The sequence below is a fragment of the Trachemys scripta genome, chromosome 9 (genome assembly GCF_013100865.1).
Source record: "Trachemys scripta elegans isolate TJP31775 chromosome 9, CAS_Tse_1.0, whole genome shotgun sequence".
Taxonomy (NCBI): domain Eukaryota; kingdom Metazoa; phylum Chordata; order Testudines; family Emydidae; genus Trachemys; species Trachemys scripta.
This window is the reverse complement of record NC_048306.1, coordinates 39346157-39364235: the sequence shown is the minus strand read 5'-3', so window position 1 is coordinate 39364235 and position 18079 is coordinate 39346157. Positions and strand designations below refer to the sequence as shown.

The 18079-nt window shown below is 43.3% G+C and overlaps 1 protein-coding gene across 2 annotated transcripts; it reads right to left on the bottom strand.

The window, feature by feature from the left end:
- Positions 1-279: 279 nt before the first annotated feature.
- Positions 280-17923, bottom strand: NUP62CL (nucleoporin 62 C-terminal like). Of its 2 annotated transcripts, none has more exons than XM_034781886.1 (13): positions 17826-17923; positions 16501-16792; positions 15614-16002; positions 13162-13272; positions 11977-12102; positions 8732-8827; positions 7188-7299; positions 6719-6863; positions 6196-6245; positions 5902-6036; positions 5083-5194; positions 4780-4846; positions 280-772 (listed from the first exon to the last, which is right to left on the bottom strand). In XM_034781886.1, exons 2-13 carry the CDS (start codon positions 16776-16778, stop codon positions 681-683), a joined length of 1713 nt encoding a protein of 570 aa, XP_034637777.1. In that variant the 5' UTR covers positions 16779-16792; positions 17826-17923; the 3' UTR covers positions 280-680. The 2 variants fall into 2 exon arrangements, with proteins under 2 accessions (XP_034637777.1, XP_034637778.1); XM_034781887.1 differs by lacking the exon at positions 17826-17923 and adding an exon at positions 17457-17595.
- Between the last annotated feature and the right edge of the window lie 156 nt (positions 17924-18079).

The window sequence follows — 18079 nt, the reverse complement described above, 5'->3', positions numbered from 1 at the left end:
CCACTCATACTTGTCAGATTGGAAGAGAAAACAAGCTTCCCTGTTTTGTTTTTCAACTCCCACTCATCTTAACATTTAATGAACTAGTCATTGAACTGAACTAGTTGAATAAACTGAAATGAAGAAAATATTCTTTGCGTCTGCAGAAGAGGCTATTGTTTTCAAAAGCTGGTTTAGCACTTCAACAAACTGGTTCCTGGTGCTTTGCCAGTGACTTCCACCAGTTCAATGATCTGACTTCCTTTAAAACTTCAGCAGCGAACGTACTGCTTGAATTATTTAAATAGCCCATACTAAATTTAGATCTTAATATAGTTCATCATAAGTCCAATTTTAAAGCAAAATTGAGCTGGAGAGGTTAGTCATGTGACTTCACTGTAGTTTAAAACACTCTAAAGATAACAAGAACTGAGTAAAATACCTGAAACATATGTACAAAAACCACAAAACAAGGACACAGATTCTGCAGAACTAAGAAGCTCCAAGCAATCTCTATGGTATGAGTCAATGTGAATTCCAGTAAGGTGGATATTGCAGACAATAGGAGGTTTGGCATGAAAAAGCATTTTATTGAAACAAAAACACAAACGTGATATCACAATTTTTACTCTATTTTTCCTAAGTTTTTACATAAATGGCTATCAAGTGAATATTACAGCAGTAGAGATTTCTTGGATCACTCAATCGAATGTGATCCGAAAACTGCGTTCCTGTTCCTTTCGGCGGCTCTCACAAACCTTCGTCACCTCCTCTACCTTCCTCTGCAGCAGGGCTATGGGGAGAGGGGAAAAAAACGTAATACACACATAAGGATCACATGAACATCATAAGAGACAGCCCTAGGCAGTACAAGTCTGGAAGAGAGAAGAGTGTCTCAGAAAGAGTAAAGATCAATGGTTAAGATAGGTTTGGGAACAGAAGGGGAGAGAAAAACCCAGCATGAGACACTGCTGAACTGCAAAAGGCTCATCGGATGGCTATGATGGCAGAAACTCTCACAACACCCAGAAACAAGTGGACAAGCCCAAGAGGACATTTTGGCCATCACTCCAATCTTCCTTGCTGACCCAACTTCAATTTGGTTTACGTTAATTTATGTTATTTTATTTACATTTTCAACAAAAGTTTTACAAAGTTAGAAACTAAACACTTGCTGAACATGAGTAGCTGGAACAGGCTCCATATTTGGAAATACACAAATCATGCACGGGCACACGCACACACTATCCACTCTGCCCCCTTCATGACCTATAATCTGTTCTCAATTATTGTCTATAAAATAAGTAAATTACTGCAATAGTTCTGTATGCTGTAGGCACTGAACTGAAAAAGCCTACTCTTTCTGAAAGCCTGTAAATGACTCCTGCAGAATAATTTCACCAATCTTGATCATAAAGCTGCACTATGGGTCTGTAGTATGGAGACATTCTAGTCCATTTAAGTTCTTGTAATACATCTAACATGTGATACCAGACTCTTCCAGTAGTACATTAAGTGACCTAATTAGCATTTGGGATGTTTTCTTTCTTCTTTCCTCTTAAAAAGGAAAATTATATATGGGTTTATTATATATAGCATATTTTACGTTCATTAAAATGTATGTGTTTTTGTTAATGAAGGCAGGTTGAAACGCACTTTGCACTTGGAACAGAAAGCAGCACATTTTGTGTTGGTACTTAGAGTCTGCAGGAGTTCATTCCAATCTTAAGCCAGACTCCAGGAAAGCTCTGTCTCCTGGATGAACACGCTTCCCCTTTGCAGTTAACGTGCAGTAGAAGCATTAACACACATGCAGTGGCCCATATTTTCAAGAACAAATAACTCTGCAAATTTAAATATCCTTTCAAAGCTCCAAATTATGCAGGGCACTCTTTTTGTACTGCGAGTTTTAGCCCCACTATCAGCTACACATACAGTATATGCATCTCAAAATTTAATACTCCCATTACAAAGCAGAGCTCTCACCAGAGTCCAGTCAGCTATTGTAACCCTCAAACTTTTAATAAGAGAAATAGAAGAAAGTAAAATTCCTTAGAGTTCTTTTGGCAAGAGGAGAGATTTAAGATCATTTAGACTATACCTGTGTTCCCTCAGCTAAGATCTTGTCATCTTAGGGTACCATGGTGTGCCAAGAAGGAGTGGACTCATTGGAAATGGGAAGCAAATTAGCCAAAGGTATGTTTACAGATCTCAGCAATGTGAGAGTTTGGAATCTACTAGGTGTCTGTTCCACATTTTAAAACCCCCACACTGGGCTAATACAGCTCTCTGGATGCAAATGTTAAAGTTACACAAGTCTTAAGAAACCCCTCAACAAGATAACAGATGTTACAATTATTATCTAGAAAAGCTACTTTGCTTTTATGAGGTAGCCCTGAAGGTGTTTTAAGGGAACGGGATTTAGAAACTTGTGAACAGTTTCTATGTTTTAAATTTTTAAAATCAAGAAAAATATAATCTTGGAAGCGTCACTTCTCCCAGTTCTGCCAATGGGACAAGCCATTCTGGCTGTTGCAGACGGGGGGCACATGATGGATAAGTGTAAATAAGAACAGGAACTCTTGCATTTGCTAAACATCCCAAAGGAACAAAGGAAGCACACAAATCATTCAGGGAAAAAAGTACATTTTGTAACATCAACTGCTCCTACCCTTGCTTGAGAGACTTGCTCTATCATACTAAAGTTGACAGGTTCCTCTTTGAAACTTGCATATCCCCTAAAAATAGACATTGGACTATTCAATTAATCTAGTGATCTAATTAATTGGCTGAATAGCCATGATTTATAATTAGGACCCTACCAAATTCAGCCATGAAAAACGCGTCATGGACCGTGAAATCTGGTCTTTTATGTGCTTTTACTCTAGACTACACAGATTTCACGGGGTATACCAGTTTCTCAAATTGGGGGTCCTGACCCAAAAGGGAGTTGCAGGTGAGTCACAAGGTTATTTTAGGGGAATCACGGTATTGCCCCCTTATTTCTGCGCTGCCTTCAGAGCTGGGTGGCTGGAGAGTGGCAGCTGTTGGCCAGCACCCAGCTCTGAAGGCTGTGCCCCGCCAACAGCAGCACAGAAGTAAGGTTAGCACAATAGCATACCATGCCTCTATTTCTGCGCTGCTGCTGACGGTGGCTCTGCCTTCAAAGCTGGGATCCCGGCCAGCAGCCGCCGCTCTCCAGCTGCCCAGCTCTGAAGGGAGCCACCGGCTGCAGCAGTGCAGAAGTAAGGGTAGCAGTACCACAACCCCCCACCCCACCCACTCCTTTTCGGGTCAATTACAACACCATGAAATTTCAGATTTAAATAGCTGAAATAATGAAATTTACTATTTTAAAAATCCTATGACCATGAAATTGACCAAAATGGACCGTGAATTTGGTAGGGTCCTATTTGTAATACAAGAAAAATTCTCACGCTGATGGAACAAATTGCAACCCCTTTAATAATCATCTTCAAAAGAAACAGGCAACTGTTTTACACCAGACTGACATTGAGGACTGCAACTGGACCCACAGATCTGCTGCTACAGGCGACATCCCAGAAGCTGTCAAATCTCATCATGACGACAAGCACTGAGTACTGAGAAGTTAACACCTTTTAGGAATCTGGAAGCCAAATACAGCTCTGGTATAATCAGACAAACCTATTTAAATCAAGGGAGTTTGCCTTCTTTCAAAAGGGATGAATATAAACCATGGGTTTGGGGACATTCACAGCTTTGCAGGAGTTGAGAGTGCAGCAGAGCTAGTGTACCTGAGTCCTGGAAAGAGCAGCACCACATCACCCAACAGTGTCCCCTTGTGGCTAATTAGGTTCAGTTAAGGAGAGCTGCAAACTAGCTAGAATACTCAGGATCCTTTACTGGGAGACAGATGGTTCCTGGTCATGAAAACTATGTGTAATAACTTCAGAAAAAGCAATTAAACCCTGGAAGCATCCCAATATTTTAGTGAAAAAACCCAGTCCCTGAAGAGCAATCTTCCTTTCTAATACCCAGCATAACATCTGTTCAGTATTATCTTTTCAAAGTTACTCTGCAACTTCTGCAGTGTCCCTCAGAAAATGGAGTTACTGTACCTGCAGGGAACGAACGTTTGACCTCAGCTAACAGTGTAAGGAGCAATCTTCCTGAGCTGAAACTTGGGAGAGAGAGGGGCCACAGGATAGATACTGAGGTAGGAAGGCCAATGGAGGTGACCAGAGCATTTTAAAAACTGGCATTTGTGACCCTCAAAAGATATTTTCCATAAAGAAAAGGCTGATAACATTGTAAAAGCCCATGCTCAGACTATCAATAGGGAAGCCATTTTCTATTGATCGTTTTAGAACACTGATTTTCCTAACATATTTAGCAAATGGCCAGGAACTTCATCCAGAAACTACTGAGTCTATAGGGCTTTAATGGAGAATGAAGAGAGAGGGGAATCCAAATGATATTAGGCTGGTACTTGGGGAAAACTCCTCATGTAGCTTTCTGAAGTGATCTATGGTCAAGAAACACACACACACACACACACCAGAATTACACTTAGTACTTTAACTTCATAACAAGTGATTGTTTTGCACAGTCCACTACCAGTACCTGTCACTGTCTAGCTGATCTCTCAACCTACAGTCCCTCCACTAAGCACTGAATAGAGAGGCCAGAAAGAGATTACACTTCCCCTCCTCCTTCAAGATATCCAATCTTCCTTCCTAAGTGCAGTTCAGACCTGACATTTTGGCCAGTCCATTTTTTTACTTAAAAAAAAAAAAAAGGCTTCATTAAGGTTCTTACCCGAGTTCTGGTCAATCCACTGCAATGAATCCATGTGTGCATTCAAAATTTTACAGATCTGCTGGAGCTGGAGAGAAACAGATGCAAGATTTTAGGAGACCCTAGAGTAAGCATAAGGGAGCCACGTTGGCTTGTGCTGGAACAGGAGTTTGATCAACAGAAAAAAACTAGGGAGTAAAAGCTGTAAAATCTTCTTCAAATCCTGAAAATACAAACGACATGAAGAGTATTCATAACTACACAAGTTAAATGGCCCATAAGAGATTTTTACCACCTTCACAAGAGAACTTGGCTCATACTCACTGGGTCGCTGGTATCGGCAGGGCCCCCAGATGTGTTCAGGTGCTCAATGATGTCTTTGAGATCCTGTGCCATACGCTTCAACTGGGCATCTATGTTTTCAGCCAATTTATAGCTGTAAAGCACAGAGGAGGAGATGTGGTCAGAGTGTTTCAAATCAAACAGATATACCAAGTACACTGGAGGAACATTTTGCCCCGCCAACTAGGCAACACCAATATTCTTTCATAGGAGAGAGACATGAAGACACTGGGAACAGAGATGTCGTCAATGCTCTTTGACATTTAAGATTCAATAGAATATTCTCCTCACGCCCTGCCAGAGGAATAAAACAAACCAACTGGTCCTGATCCTGCAAGACATCTCTTGGGCAAGTCAGACACCCTCTCTGGTTGCCTTACTAGAATTCACCAGTCCTTGCCCTAAAATGCTTCCATGACTTGAATAATCACACACACTGCTTCCCTGGCTCTAATCAGCACCCATGGGACTTCACTTTCAGTAGTATTAGAGAGATCATTCCAAAAATTAATAGACTGACCTCAAATAGCTAGTTAAGTCCACAGCCCCCAAAAGAACTCCATTTATGTTATCTAATAAAATATACTGACAGCTCTACTTCCTCATTCCTCTATCTACACTTCCAATATGGGAAATGCAAGCCACTGGGAAGACTATGTTCCAGAAAAAGTTTTTACCAGTTTCCTCATCCTATAGCAACCCCCTAGAATGCCCTGTAGTCCAAGTTTAGTTCTTCCTGTCCTCAAATGTTACTACATTAGCTCTGCCCTATCATGTGCTTAACTAGGATCACTTCCTTACGTTCGCTCCCGCTCCTCATCTGCGTGCTGCAAGTAGATAGTCCCACTCTGTTCCTTTACAGACTCCTCCAGAGGGATCAGCAAATCTTCCAGCTCCTTCTGTTGTGACAGGATGAAATCGAGTTCCTGATCCAACCTGCAGAAAAGCAAATGAACAAGTGTGCTACTGAAAGCAACTTAGGGCAGAGTTATATGTGGTGTATAAACTCTTCATCATCGGAAGGCTGCAAGGAGATGGAAAGATCACTATCCCAGGAAAACAAAGCACATCACTAAAGCACACAGTCTCTCTTACCTCTTCTGATCCAGCTTCACTTTCTCCACTTCTCTGTGTAATGAAGTAATCTAAAACCAGACAGGAACACATAGCATTTAACAGACTGTAGCAATAGAATTCAGAAATCATCTGTCAGGATGTAGGGGTAGAGGGAAAGGGGTGGATTGAGAAAAAACACCATGAAAATTGTGTACCAGAAAGACGAAATAGTGGTATAAATGTTTATTATAGAGAACATTTTAGATTTAGCACTGGAGTTATGGCCACAAAAGCTAACTCCTAGGCAACAGGCTGGCCTAAGATTTCTCATCTTATCTGGGCAACTCTTAATCATGCTGGGCCAGATTTGTAAAGTTGTCTAAGAAGCAGATAGGTGCCTAGTGGGATTTCCTCCTCCCCCCAAAAGACCCACCAATGGAAGTTCAGCATCTAGGTACTTTTGAAAATCCCACTGGGTGCCTATTTGTATCTTTGGGCACTCAAATATCTTTAAAAATCTGGCCCTATGTGAAAAACAGGTTGATAAGGCATGCCATCTCACCTTCTCTCCATTCTCAATCAGTGTCCGATCCCAGGCATTGACCTGTGTAGCCTGATGAAGAAAATGTTTCTCCTGGTCCTCCAGTTCTAGGCTCCATTTATTAATCAGACTCTCCAGCTGAGCATAAGTCATCACTGGGGGAGCACTGGGGTTGGGGAAGTTGAGAGAGCATTAAGCTAGAATAAATACAAGCTCAAAAATGACAAGATATAAAGCTGACAGCACAGCTAGTGTTAACCGCACGACCACTGAATTACAAACAGACTTCAACAGTACATCCTTCCAGGATACAGTATATCTATGATACTCACTGTACTTCTGCATTCCAATCCCACCACAGTCTCTTTATTGGATTTTGAGTGGAGGAATCAGACAAACTGACTACATCATGAATTTGAACACACACTCTCAGTACCCAGCCACTGAACTAGGACACTTAGCAGTAATTCAATTGGTTGAAAGGACTCACCTGGTTGTTGTGGTGGCTATAGTAGCAGTAGAAGTCACAGCACCAATGGTACCAGTGGTGGTCAGTGGTTTAAGATTCAAGGCAAAACCTGTGCTAGGGGCAGAAGAAGTGCCTGCAAGGAAAGATTTAGTGTCACACCATACATAAAAGGAGAGGAATGTATACAGAGGAGGAGAGATCAACTGTGATCTAGCAGATTGGATGCAAGATTGGAAATTAGGAGGCATGAGTTCTATTCACAAATTACCTTGACTATGTGATCTAGATTAGCCATGTCACTTGAGTTTCTCCATTTGTAAGATGTAGATAACACTACTTATCCACCTTTGTAAGGTGCTATGAGATCTTTAGAAAGCTCTATTCTGTATAAGCAGCAAGTAGTGGCTTATTTCTCTTAGTTTTCAAATTATATAGATATATAGAGAGAAGAATAAATAAATAAATCAATTTTGCTACAATGGACAGGGATGGACTGAAGATCCCCAGGTTCCCTTCCAACCCAAGTGGCTATTAAAAGGAGGGACTGAAAGCACATATTTAACCAAGTAATATTGAGAAAGATACAATGCAAACTCTGCACACATCTCTCTCAACCCAGATCTGCAGGACCCCAACTACTATAATACTGAATCTACACATAGCTCTGCCAATGCATGCAATTTGTGAGCTGCATCACCACTCTTCTTTGGAACTGGACTTCTTATAAGCAGAGCTGGTGAACTAAAAAATGTTTTAATGATGCTGATGAACATCTGTTAATAAAACTTGACAGTTATACAGCACCTTCTGTCCCAGGATCTCAAAGTTCTTTATGAACCTTAAGGAAACAAGCCTCAGTGCTTGTTGGGCAATAGCTTTCCTTTTTGCAAAATAGTAGTAAGACAGACAGGCAAGGATCACAAAGCAACTGTCTGGCAGAGTCAGGAACAGGATGCTGGGTCCTGGATCTTGGTACTATGCTATTATTAAATCTAGACAAGGACTTCTCAACCAGTCGGGTGCAACTCAGAAGTGTGAACAACCCACTGGTTGATGGAAGTGGGCAAAAGGCTTCCAAATTCTGCATTCTCTAGGATCCAGGGCAGGGAAGAAGCTAGATGCTCCTTTTCTATCCTATTTCCACCCCATTCTAGCCACCCCAACTAATCTTACTGCAGCTCCTCAGTCCTCCCTATTTCTCCCTCCCCTCTATCCCTACACAATGTGCAGCTAGATCCACAGCCTCTTGAAGCAATGCTATGCCTGCTGTGTAGGAAGGCTGGTGGCTGGAGAGGGAGATGCTACCCCAGTAAACAGCAGCCCCTCACCAACCCTGTAAACCAGACTGCCAAACTCTTACAGCCCCCAGCCAAGACGACCTGTGGTTTCTTGCTGCGAACACAAGTCCACAATGGCCACAAAAAGAATTGTGGGACCAGATGTATCACAACACAAAACAGTGGATGGTTTTCAGATCCTGGGTAGAAAGAGACTGAGAATCATGGGACTATACAATAGTGTTATCAGCATGATCATTCTCATTCTTTTCAGAATCTAGTCCTTACTTGTGGTAGTGATGGTTGCAGCAGTCGTTGTTCCAGGGACCTTTAATCCAAATCCAAGAGTACCCAGACTGGTTGCTGCAGTTGAGGTGCCACCAACTGTAAACAGAAGAGAATAACACAGTTTCCTGTGCGTCCCACTGGACTGGGATCCCCTTTAGAAAGTTACTGTGCTCTGGTCCCTGTTTTATCTGTACTAGCAATGAACCAATAACTAAGTAGGCTGAGGGAACATCCAGGCACCTAGGTGAAGAATGGCAGGTTAAAACAATGGATACATACAGAAGGCTTCACAGCTGTTTTAAGAGTTCTTCTCAATTCAGCTGCAAAGCTACTAACTATTATATTTGGATAATTTGAAACATGCAACATTCAACTGATACAAATGGCTAGACCAGGCAATAGGACCCAAACACCAGTCTCAAGGTAGCTTGGGAATGCAGTCCTGGAACTATAAGTACTCAGAGGCTAAATGAGAGTGAGGATTGTGAGTAACTCATTATGGAAACAATCCACTGAATCAAATACAGCATCCTGGATATGGCTAAACTCAGAAGACTATCTTGCCAAATTTACTAAGCCCCACAGAGATACACTTTGGAAAAGGGATGCCAAAACATAAGCAGAATGAAGGCAGTAAGCCAAATTCATTTCTGGTAGAACTCCACTAACTTCAATGGAGTTACACCAGGGACAAGTTTGGTCCCCACGAGGTGCATGATTGACTCCATTCTCACTGAGTTTTTGCAAAATGTAATGTAATTTGATTGGAGTGATCTGGCTAGGCTGTATTCCCATGAACACAGCCTAAAGATCTCAAAATACTGTCTGGTTTCTTCTAATGCAAGTGACCTGCTATTTCTTACTTCAGGTGGCTCAGTTTTGCATGCTCTCTCTGGTAAACTGCACTGTTTCTCTCTTATACAGAAAATGAAGGTGATCCTGAAGTTATGTAGCGTACATATTTAATGATGGACCGAACTTTCTGCTTTTATGTCCTAACACCTGAAACAGCTGAATAATATTCAAAACAAAATTACTCTGGTCCACAGAGTAAAGAAAGTGTCATCTATAAAAAAAAAACCCTCCATAAACAGTGCAGCCAAGGTACAGGCCTTTATCTAAAAAAGAAGAGGACACCTGATTGTCATGAGCAAGTCAAAAGCCCTCCTCCAGGCTCTTTGCAAGGGTAGGGGCAAAGAAAGTGGGCATTCTGGAGAGCTTGAATCACAGCTGATTAGACCAAGAACCACCTTATCCTGAAGCTTCAAGATCTTAACTATATGTAATACTGTTGCAAAAAAATCAAACATCATTCTGGGATGTATTATCAGGAGTGTTGTAAGCAAGACATAAGTAATAATTCTTCTACTCTACTCAGCACTAGTAAGACCTCAGCTGGAGTACTGTGTCCAGTTCTCGGTATCACACTTCAGGAAAGGTGTGGATAAACTGGAGAAAGTGCAAAGGAGAGCAAGAAAAGTGATTAAAGGTCTTGAAAATAAGAACTAAGAGGAAAGATTGAGGGGGAAAAAAGGGTTTGTTTAGTCTGGAAAAGAACAGAGGAGACATGATAACAGTATTCAAGTGCATAAAAGATTGTTATAAAGAGGAGGGTGATAAATTGTTCTCCTTAACCACTGAGGAAAGGACAAGAAGTAATGGGCTTAAATTGCAGCAGGGGAGATTTTGGTTAGATATTATGGAAAACTTCCTAATTTTAAGGGTAGTTAAGCACTGGAACAAAATTACCCAGAGAAGCTGTGGAATCTCTGTCATTAGAGGTTTTTAAGAACAGGTTGGACAAACACTTGTCAGGGATGGTCTAATACTTAGCCCTGCCACAGTGCAAGGGACTGGACTAGATAACCTATTGAGGTCACTTCCAGTCTACATTTCTAGGATTCTATGTTTTACATCAAGTACTTGGAGAAAATCTGGTAAATTATTCTATTATTCATACAGCAAATACATAAGCTACTAAAAGTTACAGATGGGCAATCAAAAAAGATATTCTCCAGTAGCCAAAAGGACTGTAGTGCAATAAACCCACACTTTCACTTCCCCAAAGGACTTTTAAAACATCTCTCTGGCTAGGTACAAAGTGGTGTTTTTCTACACAAATAGCTATATTAACAGTAGAAATCACTCCTTGTGGCAAAATTCTTGTAGTCAGGTTTATTTCCCCATTGTTGACTATGACTGTTAACACATTTATAGGGTTGGAAAGTGAGAGAGCTGTTAGACATAGGGTCAGATTAACTACCCTACAGTGGGCAGAAGAAAGTTAGTATTTCCTGGTATGAAGTAGCTGGCACATCTTCTACCACAAAGGAATTACCTAGATACGCAGCATATTAAAACCACCAAATATTCACATACACCCTTCCCCAAACCAGCACCTCACTTGAAAATGGAATGTGAAGACCTGACCATCATCAACACTATCTCAGAGATAATAGCACAGGGAGGGCAAATCTACACTACAAAATTAAGTCAACTTAAGTTACATTGCTGTACAGTCACTGTAGTCATTAAATTACATTTTTCCATGTCCAAACCCCCCTCCTGCTGTCGGCAGTGCACGTCCTCACCAGGAGCGCTTCCACCAATTTAACTGACAGTGTGGAGCACTGACAGCTCTGGGTTGTCAGCAGTCAGGGACTGACAGCCATAACAATCAATGCAGTGTCTATACTGACACTGCATCAACCTAACTATACAAACCTAAGCGATACAACTCTCGGAGAGGTGGAGTTATTAAGTCAGTGTAGTGAGTGACTTACATCAGCAGGAACACCACTAATGTAGATACTCACAGAGTTAGGTCGATGTAAGCGGCCTTATGTCAACCTAACTCTGTAGCGTAGATCAGGCCTGACTTTAACACATGTAATCAGAGTCACTGGCATGTTCAGCTGTGATGAACATATCAGGACAGTGGACACAAAAAAAAAAATCAGAGTTAGTTAAAATTGCCACTCTTCTCACATGCATTATGTTCTGGACAAAAGTTTCTATGCAACGAACAGGATACATCACTGACAAGATTTTTGCCCTGAAGCGGACAAAGACAAGCTGACACTATCAAAGACCAAAATAACTGTAGTTGTACCTTAACGTGATTCCTTTAGTGAAAAAGCACCATCACCACAGACAGAACCTGCCAACCTACTCCTTGACCATCTACTTGCCAATACGAGGACAGACTGTGAGGAAAACTGTCTGATACATGTTCTGTGACTTACGTGAGAGGCCTGTGGCAGCAGAGGAGTTTGGTGCTGAAGAACTTGCTATGGATGCAAACAAAGTAGGCCCAGATGAACCAAGAAGGGAAGCTGTGATGGTAGGAGCTGTGGATGTTGCAGTCAAGCCTAGAACAGAAAAAGCCAAAACCCATACAAACATATCCTTCTCTGAAGCTTCAAGACACACACTCAGAATAAACAAAGCAGAGAATGGGACCTTCTCTTTGACACACCTTTTCTCCATTCATCTACACCAGCGGTTCTCAAACTGTGGGTCGTGACTCCATTTTAATGGGGTCGCCAGGGCTGGCGTTAGACTTTCTGGGGCCCAGTGCTGAAGCCCAAGCCCAAGCCCCACCAGGCCTCAGTCCTGAGTGGCAGGGCTCAGGTTACAAGCCCCCCACCCTGGACTGAAACCCTTGTGCTTTGGCCCCCACACCCAGGGCGCCGGGGCTCAGGCTTCATCTCCCCCTCCACCCACGCCTGGGGTCATGTAGTAATTTTTGTTGTCAGAAGGGGGTCATGGTACAATGAAGTTTGAGAACCCCTGATCTACACTAATCTTCCTTCTATTGATGCAAGAGTCTTCTCCTCTGCAGCTTCTGTTTTCAGCTTTAATTTTAAAGTATCTCTTCCCCCGCCCCATCACCCTTAAACTCCTCTGTTTTATTTTACCCCATAAAGAATTGTGAAATACAGTTTTCATATGCAAAATTCTGTACAAAGTAAAATTGAGCTGTACAGTAAAATAAGAAGGTGCTTAGAGAACTTACAAAGCAACAGAGGGTCCTGTGGCACCTTTGAGACTAACAGAAGTATTGGGAGCATAAGCTTTCGTGGGTAAGAACCTCACTTCTTCAGATGCAAGTAAGTTACTTGCATCTGAAGAAGTGAGGTTCTTACCCACGAAAGCTTATGCTCCCAATACTTCTGTTAGTCTCAAAGGTGCCACAGGACCCTCTGTTGCTTTTTACAGATTCAGACTAACACGGCTACCCCTCTGATACTAGAGAACTTACAGAATCTGACCAAGGAGCAAATTCACTGCAAGACAAAGTATAACGCGTCCACTCCTATTTTGATCTGTTCTCCACTCTCCAATAAACAGAACTACTTCAAGCAGGGTAGTCAGATCCCCTTCACCCTGACTCATCTTTCAGTCACCATGCCCCAGTCACCACCTACCTCCGAGTTTGGTTCCAAATGATAAACTAGGTCCCTGGATGGTAGTAGCTGTCAATGTTCCTGTGGGTGCAGAGGTGGCTGCTGTCGAGGCCAGTATTCCAAAATTTAAACCTGGATTAAGAAATACAAAAAGACATGAAACAAGAGCAAACAGTTCTAAAGCAGAGACTCTGAAATAGCTGCAACTGCAGAGAGAGAGAGAGAGACTGAAAAAACCCACAATATCCAAATGAGTAGAGCTAAGAATATCTATTATCAGATTAATATCGATGTCCCTCTGACAGACCTAGATCCAGCACTGTCAATGAGATTCACTAGATCTAATATATTCTGTCCATAACAACTTGTAAGATTTGCTCTAATGCAGACTAACTGCAGCTGACCATCACCCACTCAGGCTATAGACTTCCCCCCACTTTTTAATGTTTAAAAGACCATCATGTAACTTCGTGCTGATGTGTCAAACTTGACTTTTTGCTATTTCTACTTTGTCCCTGTCCGCGGTACTGGAACTATTCTTAATGGCCTGGGAAGTATACAGTAGTGGCTTCAAACCCCTGGAACAGAGTCCATTGAGCAACTGACTATAAATGCAAGGTCTTTTTACCCACATCTTATTTCTAAAGAGAACTGATTTTACAAATGCAACCAATTTTCAACTTGCTGCCGACACTCAGAATGTGGCAGAATTATTTCAGTCCTTTGAGGTTGAAACCCAGCACTTACGGAAAACACAGTTCTAACAAGAGATAGTCATCTGTAACAGTCACAGTACTATGGTACCAAACCCTTTCCACAAAAGGTTTGTGGAACTGTGATTGCAAAGACATTCCAAGGTCAGATGATCCCACTGTCATCTCTGCAGTTCTGTTTCTTTCTAAACTCTTATTTCATCTCATCATCTGTGTGTGTCTAGATGCTCATACACAAGACACGAGTAAGTCAATAGCCCTAGATTTAATGAGATAAGCCTGCAGACCACTCAACCCAGCATTATGGCCTTAGATTGGAGTGCTGTGAAAAAATAAATTTCCTCTGCAAAATGGCCTACAAAAGAGACAGTGGCCTATTAACCAAGCTGGACTAACTAGACCACAAACTAATTTGTTGACTCAGTGCATGTTCACACTCTGTCACTTCCCATTATAGCAATCTGAAGTAGCAAACAAAAACACTTCTGCTAAGGTTCTACTGTGTGTATTTTCTAAATTTCAGATTATCTGGTGGGCATCAAGAAAGAGATAAACCTGACTATCAACATTTAGGATACGAAGTATACTCTGTAATTCTGTCACATTATTGAGACCATCCATAGAGATGCCATATTAAAGACAACATGAAAAACTTATCGATAACTGGCGACTTTGGGCAGGCATATATTGAAAAATGGTGACTTACAGCACCAATTCTATTTCACACCAGACTGAAACAGCAGACTTCAGTGTCCATTTCTCAAACAAACCATCAATTCACCTGCATTATTAGAACTTTTAATAGGTAAATACCATTTCATTTACATAGCTTCAGAAGTCAGCTGACTGGAGGAGCTTTAATATGAATATAGTACAGTAACTCCTCACTTAAAGTCATCCCAGTTAATGTTGTTTCATTCCTGATCAATTAGGGAACATGCTCATTTAAAGTTGTGCAATGCTCCCTTCCAACGTTGTTTGGCAGCCGCCTGCTTTGTCTACTGCTTGCAGGAAGAGCAGGCCATTGCAACTGGCTGGTGGGGGCTTGGAACCAGGGTCGACCGGCAGCCCCCCTAAGTTCCCTGGTGCAGCAGCTGCCTGCAGTTCAGCTGTCCCTCCCCCCACTGCCATGTGCTGCTCCTGCCCTCTGCCTTGGATATGCTCCTGCTTGCTGTGTGGGGGGAGGGAAGGAAGAGGGGGCTAATGTCAGGGTGTCACCCTCCCTCCTGCTCCCCGCTTACCCCACCTTCCATAGAGCAGGGGGGACACACCAGAGCTCAGGAGGGAGGGAGCTTGCAGCAGCTGCAGTCTCAGCAAGCTGATCTAATTAACAAGGCAGTGTACTTAAAGAGGAAATGCACATATCTCCCTCCATTCCTGCTGCCCTGTAGAGTGAGAGAGTTAAACCTTGAGGGCTCAGCCAATTGCTAGTTCAACATTTAGCAGTAAGGGAAATATCCCACCCTCTGACTCCTCCACCTCAACCAAGCTTCACAATCATCATCACTGTGTATCAGTATTGTTTGTTTAAAACTTATACTGTTTGTATGTGTGTGCGTGTATATATAGTCTTTTGTCTGGTGAAAAAAATTTCCCTGGAACCTAACCTAACCTCATTTACATTAAATCTTATGGGGAAATTGGTTTTGCTTAACATCGTTTTGCTTAAAGTCGCATTTTTCAGGAACATAACTACAACTTTAAGTGAGGAGTTACTGTACTGCTAATACTTGGGCTTCCGATTCAAGATTGATACTCACCTGTGGACTGTCCCCCAAGACTGAAGGCAGTGGCTGGTTGTGCAGTAGTTGGTGCAATGGTGGCAGCAGCTGGGGCTGCTCCAAAGGTTAACCCTGTAGGTGCTACTTGCTGAGTTGTATTTCCCACAGAGCTGATATTAAAGTTCGGGGTTCCAGTCTGAGCTGTTCCGCTGCTGGCAAAGTTGAACCCTCCAGTTGTCCCAGCCTGAGCAGTGGTGGTGGTAGTGGGGCCAAAAACAAAGCCAGAAGGAGCTGCTACTTGACTTGAAGACACACTGCTTGGTATAGAGCTGGTAAGGGCGGTACTATTAGCAAGTCCAAACCCCCCAGTGATTCCTGTAGTCTGAGGGGTGCCACTGCTGCCCAAGTTTAACTTTGGTACACTTGCCCTAGACAGAAAAAGAATAGCAAGATGAACTGCCATGTTTATAATATAGTCCAGCAAGCTGCTGAAGGGCAGTTTTTTATAGCTTATCTTTAACATTTTAGATAAGCAGAGTTTCAGGAAGGTCAGCTATTTACCAGATTTCTTTGTAGAGCAATGGATTTAATCTCAAAGAGATAGCTCAGTTCCTATACACTGTATTACAACCCATCATGACTTAACTCCACTTACCTTGAGGCTTCCTTAATTACCTCCTCTCAGTAAAGTCTACCTTTTCCATACCACTTGGTATGCCTGGGACAGCCACTTTCCTTTATATGTCAAACATCTTCCCCATCTTCCTTCTTTTGAATCCCCCACAAGACTCAATATTTCAGCTAGCTTTCCACTTGGATTCTCTCCACTCCCAATGTATTTTTAAAAAATTTATAGAAAAAGACAACTCAATGATGGCAACTCACAAGAACGATAAGAACAGATACTTCCTCTAGTTAGTTCTTACCCCAACGAGAATACATTTCCTGCTGGGGCTGCAGTTGATGTGGCTGGTGATCCGAAACTGAATCCAGAAGCCTGTGCAGATGTAGCAGGGGTGGCCAGGGAGAACAGACCTGTAGACTGGGTGCTTGCTGGGGTCTGAGTTGGTGTCCCAAAACTGAATCCTGTTCCACTGCCAGGTGTGAAGGAATAGCCTGTCGGTGCTGTGGTGGCTGCTGTCTTTGGAGTGCCAAAGTTGAACCCTCCCCCAGCAGAAGCAGATCCAAAGTTAAACTGACTCATGATGATTTCTGACGCTGAGAAAAAAAAAGAATAAATAAAAAACCACTCAACAGCCTATTGCACTTTGTGCCACCCTAATTTCTGACTGGCTAGGGAATTTGGCTGTTCTGTGCATCCACACGTTGTGAGTAGGCGATGAAATACAGTTAGTGTGATTCCCTTTCAATGTGCTACTGAGCTCTCCCTTCAAATGAATGCTTTCATTTTCCCCCATGAACATTTCTACCAGCGAAACACTAATTCACCAGAGTCACCAAAGGCTACATAACAAATATGTTAACTATAAGAATTTGCCAGTCACTAGTGCTACAAGGATGAGCACTAATGAAACTGACCTTAAGTTCTATGATCTACAGAGAAAGGCAGAGGCTGAAGTGGGTTGTAGCCCACGAAAGCTTATGCTCTAATAAATGTGTTAGTCTCTAAGGTGCCACAAGTACTCCTGTTCTTTTTATCCGAACCTGAGGCACACAGAAGGCACATGACCACACCCCTTGGGAAATGCGCTATAGCAGGGTACAGGTATCCCTAACTGAGCTGCAAGGCTGTGCCATGAGATGCCAACAGCAATTGATTAGGGGAAAGATCACGGCAGGTACCGCCTGCGTAGGGGTGGATCTTACTGCAGCAGGCACCACGGAGAGCATCCACCCCCCCACAATAGACACCCCTTCGCACCGAGAAGCTCCGTGCTGGGCCCGTAGCACCCGGGGACGGGACAGAGGAAAATGTTCTAGATCCCAAGGCCCTGACCCCACTGGGCTCATCTAGTGAAATGTCACTATGCGGGGAGGGGGCGGGAGGGAATCGGGACGCGCTGCCCGGGGAGGGGCAGGTTTCACCCCCGTGCCGCTGGGAGGTCAGCGAGGACCGTCAGGTCACCGCCCCCGCCCGAGCCTAGCGAGCAGGGCCAGGCCCGGGCCGCCCCTCAGGGACCGCCGAGCCCGTGCTCCTGCGCGCGCCGCCATCGCTGCCCCCACCCCTCAGGGCAGAGCGGCTCGGCGGGCGGGGCCGCGCAGGGCCCGGGGGGAGCAGGCGCCTCCTCACCTGGTCACTCAAGGCCCAGCCCCGCACCACCGTTCTTTGCCTTACAGATCCCGCGCGCCGGCCCTGACTGTGAGAGACTACTGTGCGTGCGTGCGTGTGACGCTTACAGAACGCGAAGGTGGTGGGCCCAGCTTTCGCCAATCACCCGCAGAGTTATGGGATTCTACCATGTTACTGGCTGAACTTGCTGCCATTCCGATGTGCTCTCACGGGGTTGGCTGAGAGGTCGAGATCACGGGCCGCGTCGGGAGGGG

What these genes read in the sequence shown, in the direction of transcription:
- NUP62CL (XM_034781886.1), bottom strand. Translation starts at nt 16,778, where the DNA reads ATGAGTCAGTTTAACTTTGGATCTGCTTCTGCTGGGGGAGGGTTCAAC. An exon ending in TGCTGCCACAGGCCTCTCAC is followed by an intron (nt 8,828 to 11,976) that starts GTAAGTCACAGA and finishes TTCTGTTTACAG; the next exon opens with TTGGTGGCACCTCAACTGCA. An exon ending in TGATTGAGAATGGAGAGAAG is followed by an intron (nt 6,246 to 6,718) that starts GTGAGATGGCAT and finishes GTCTGGTTTTAG; the next exon opens with ATTACTTCATTACACAGAGA.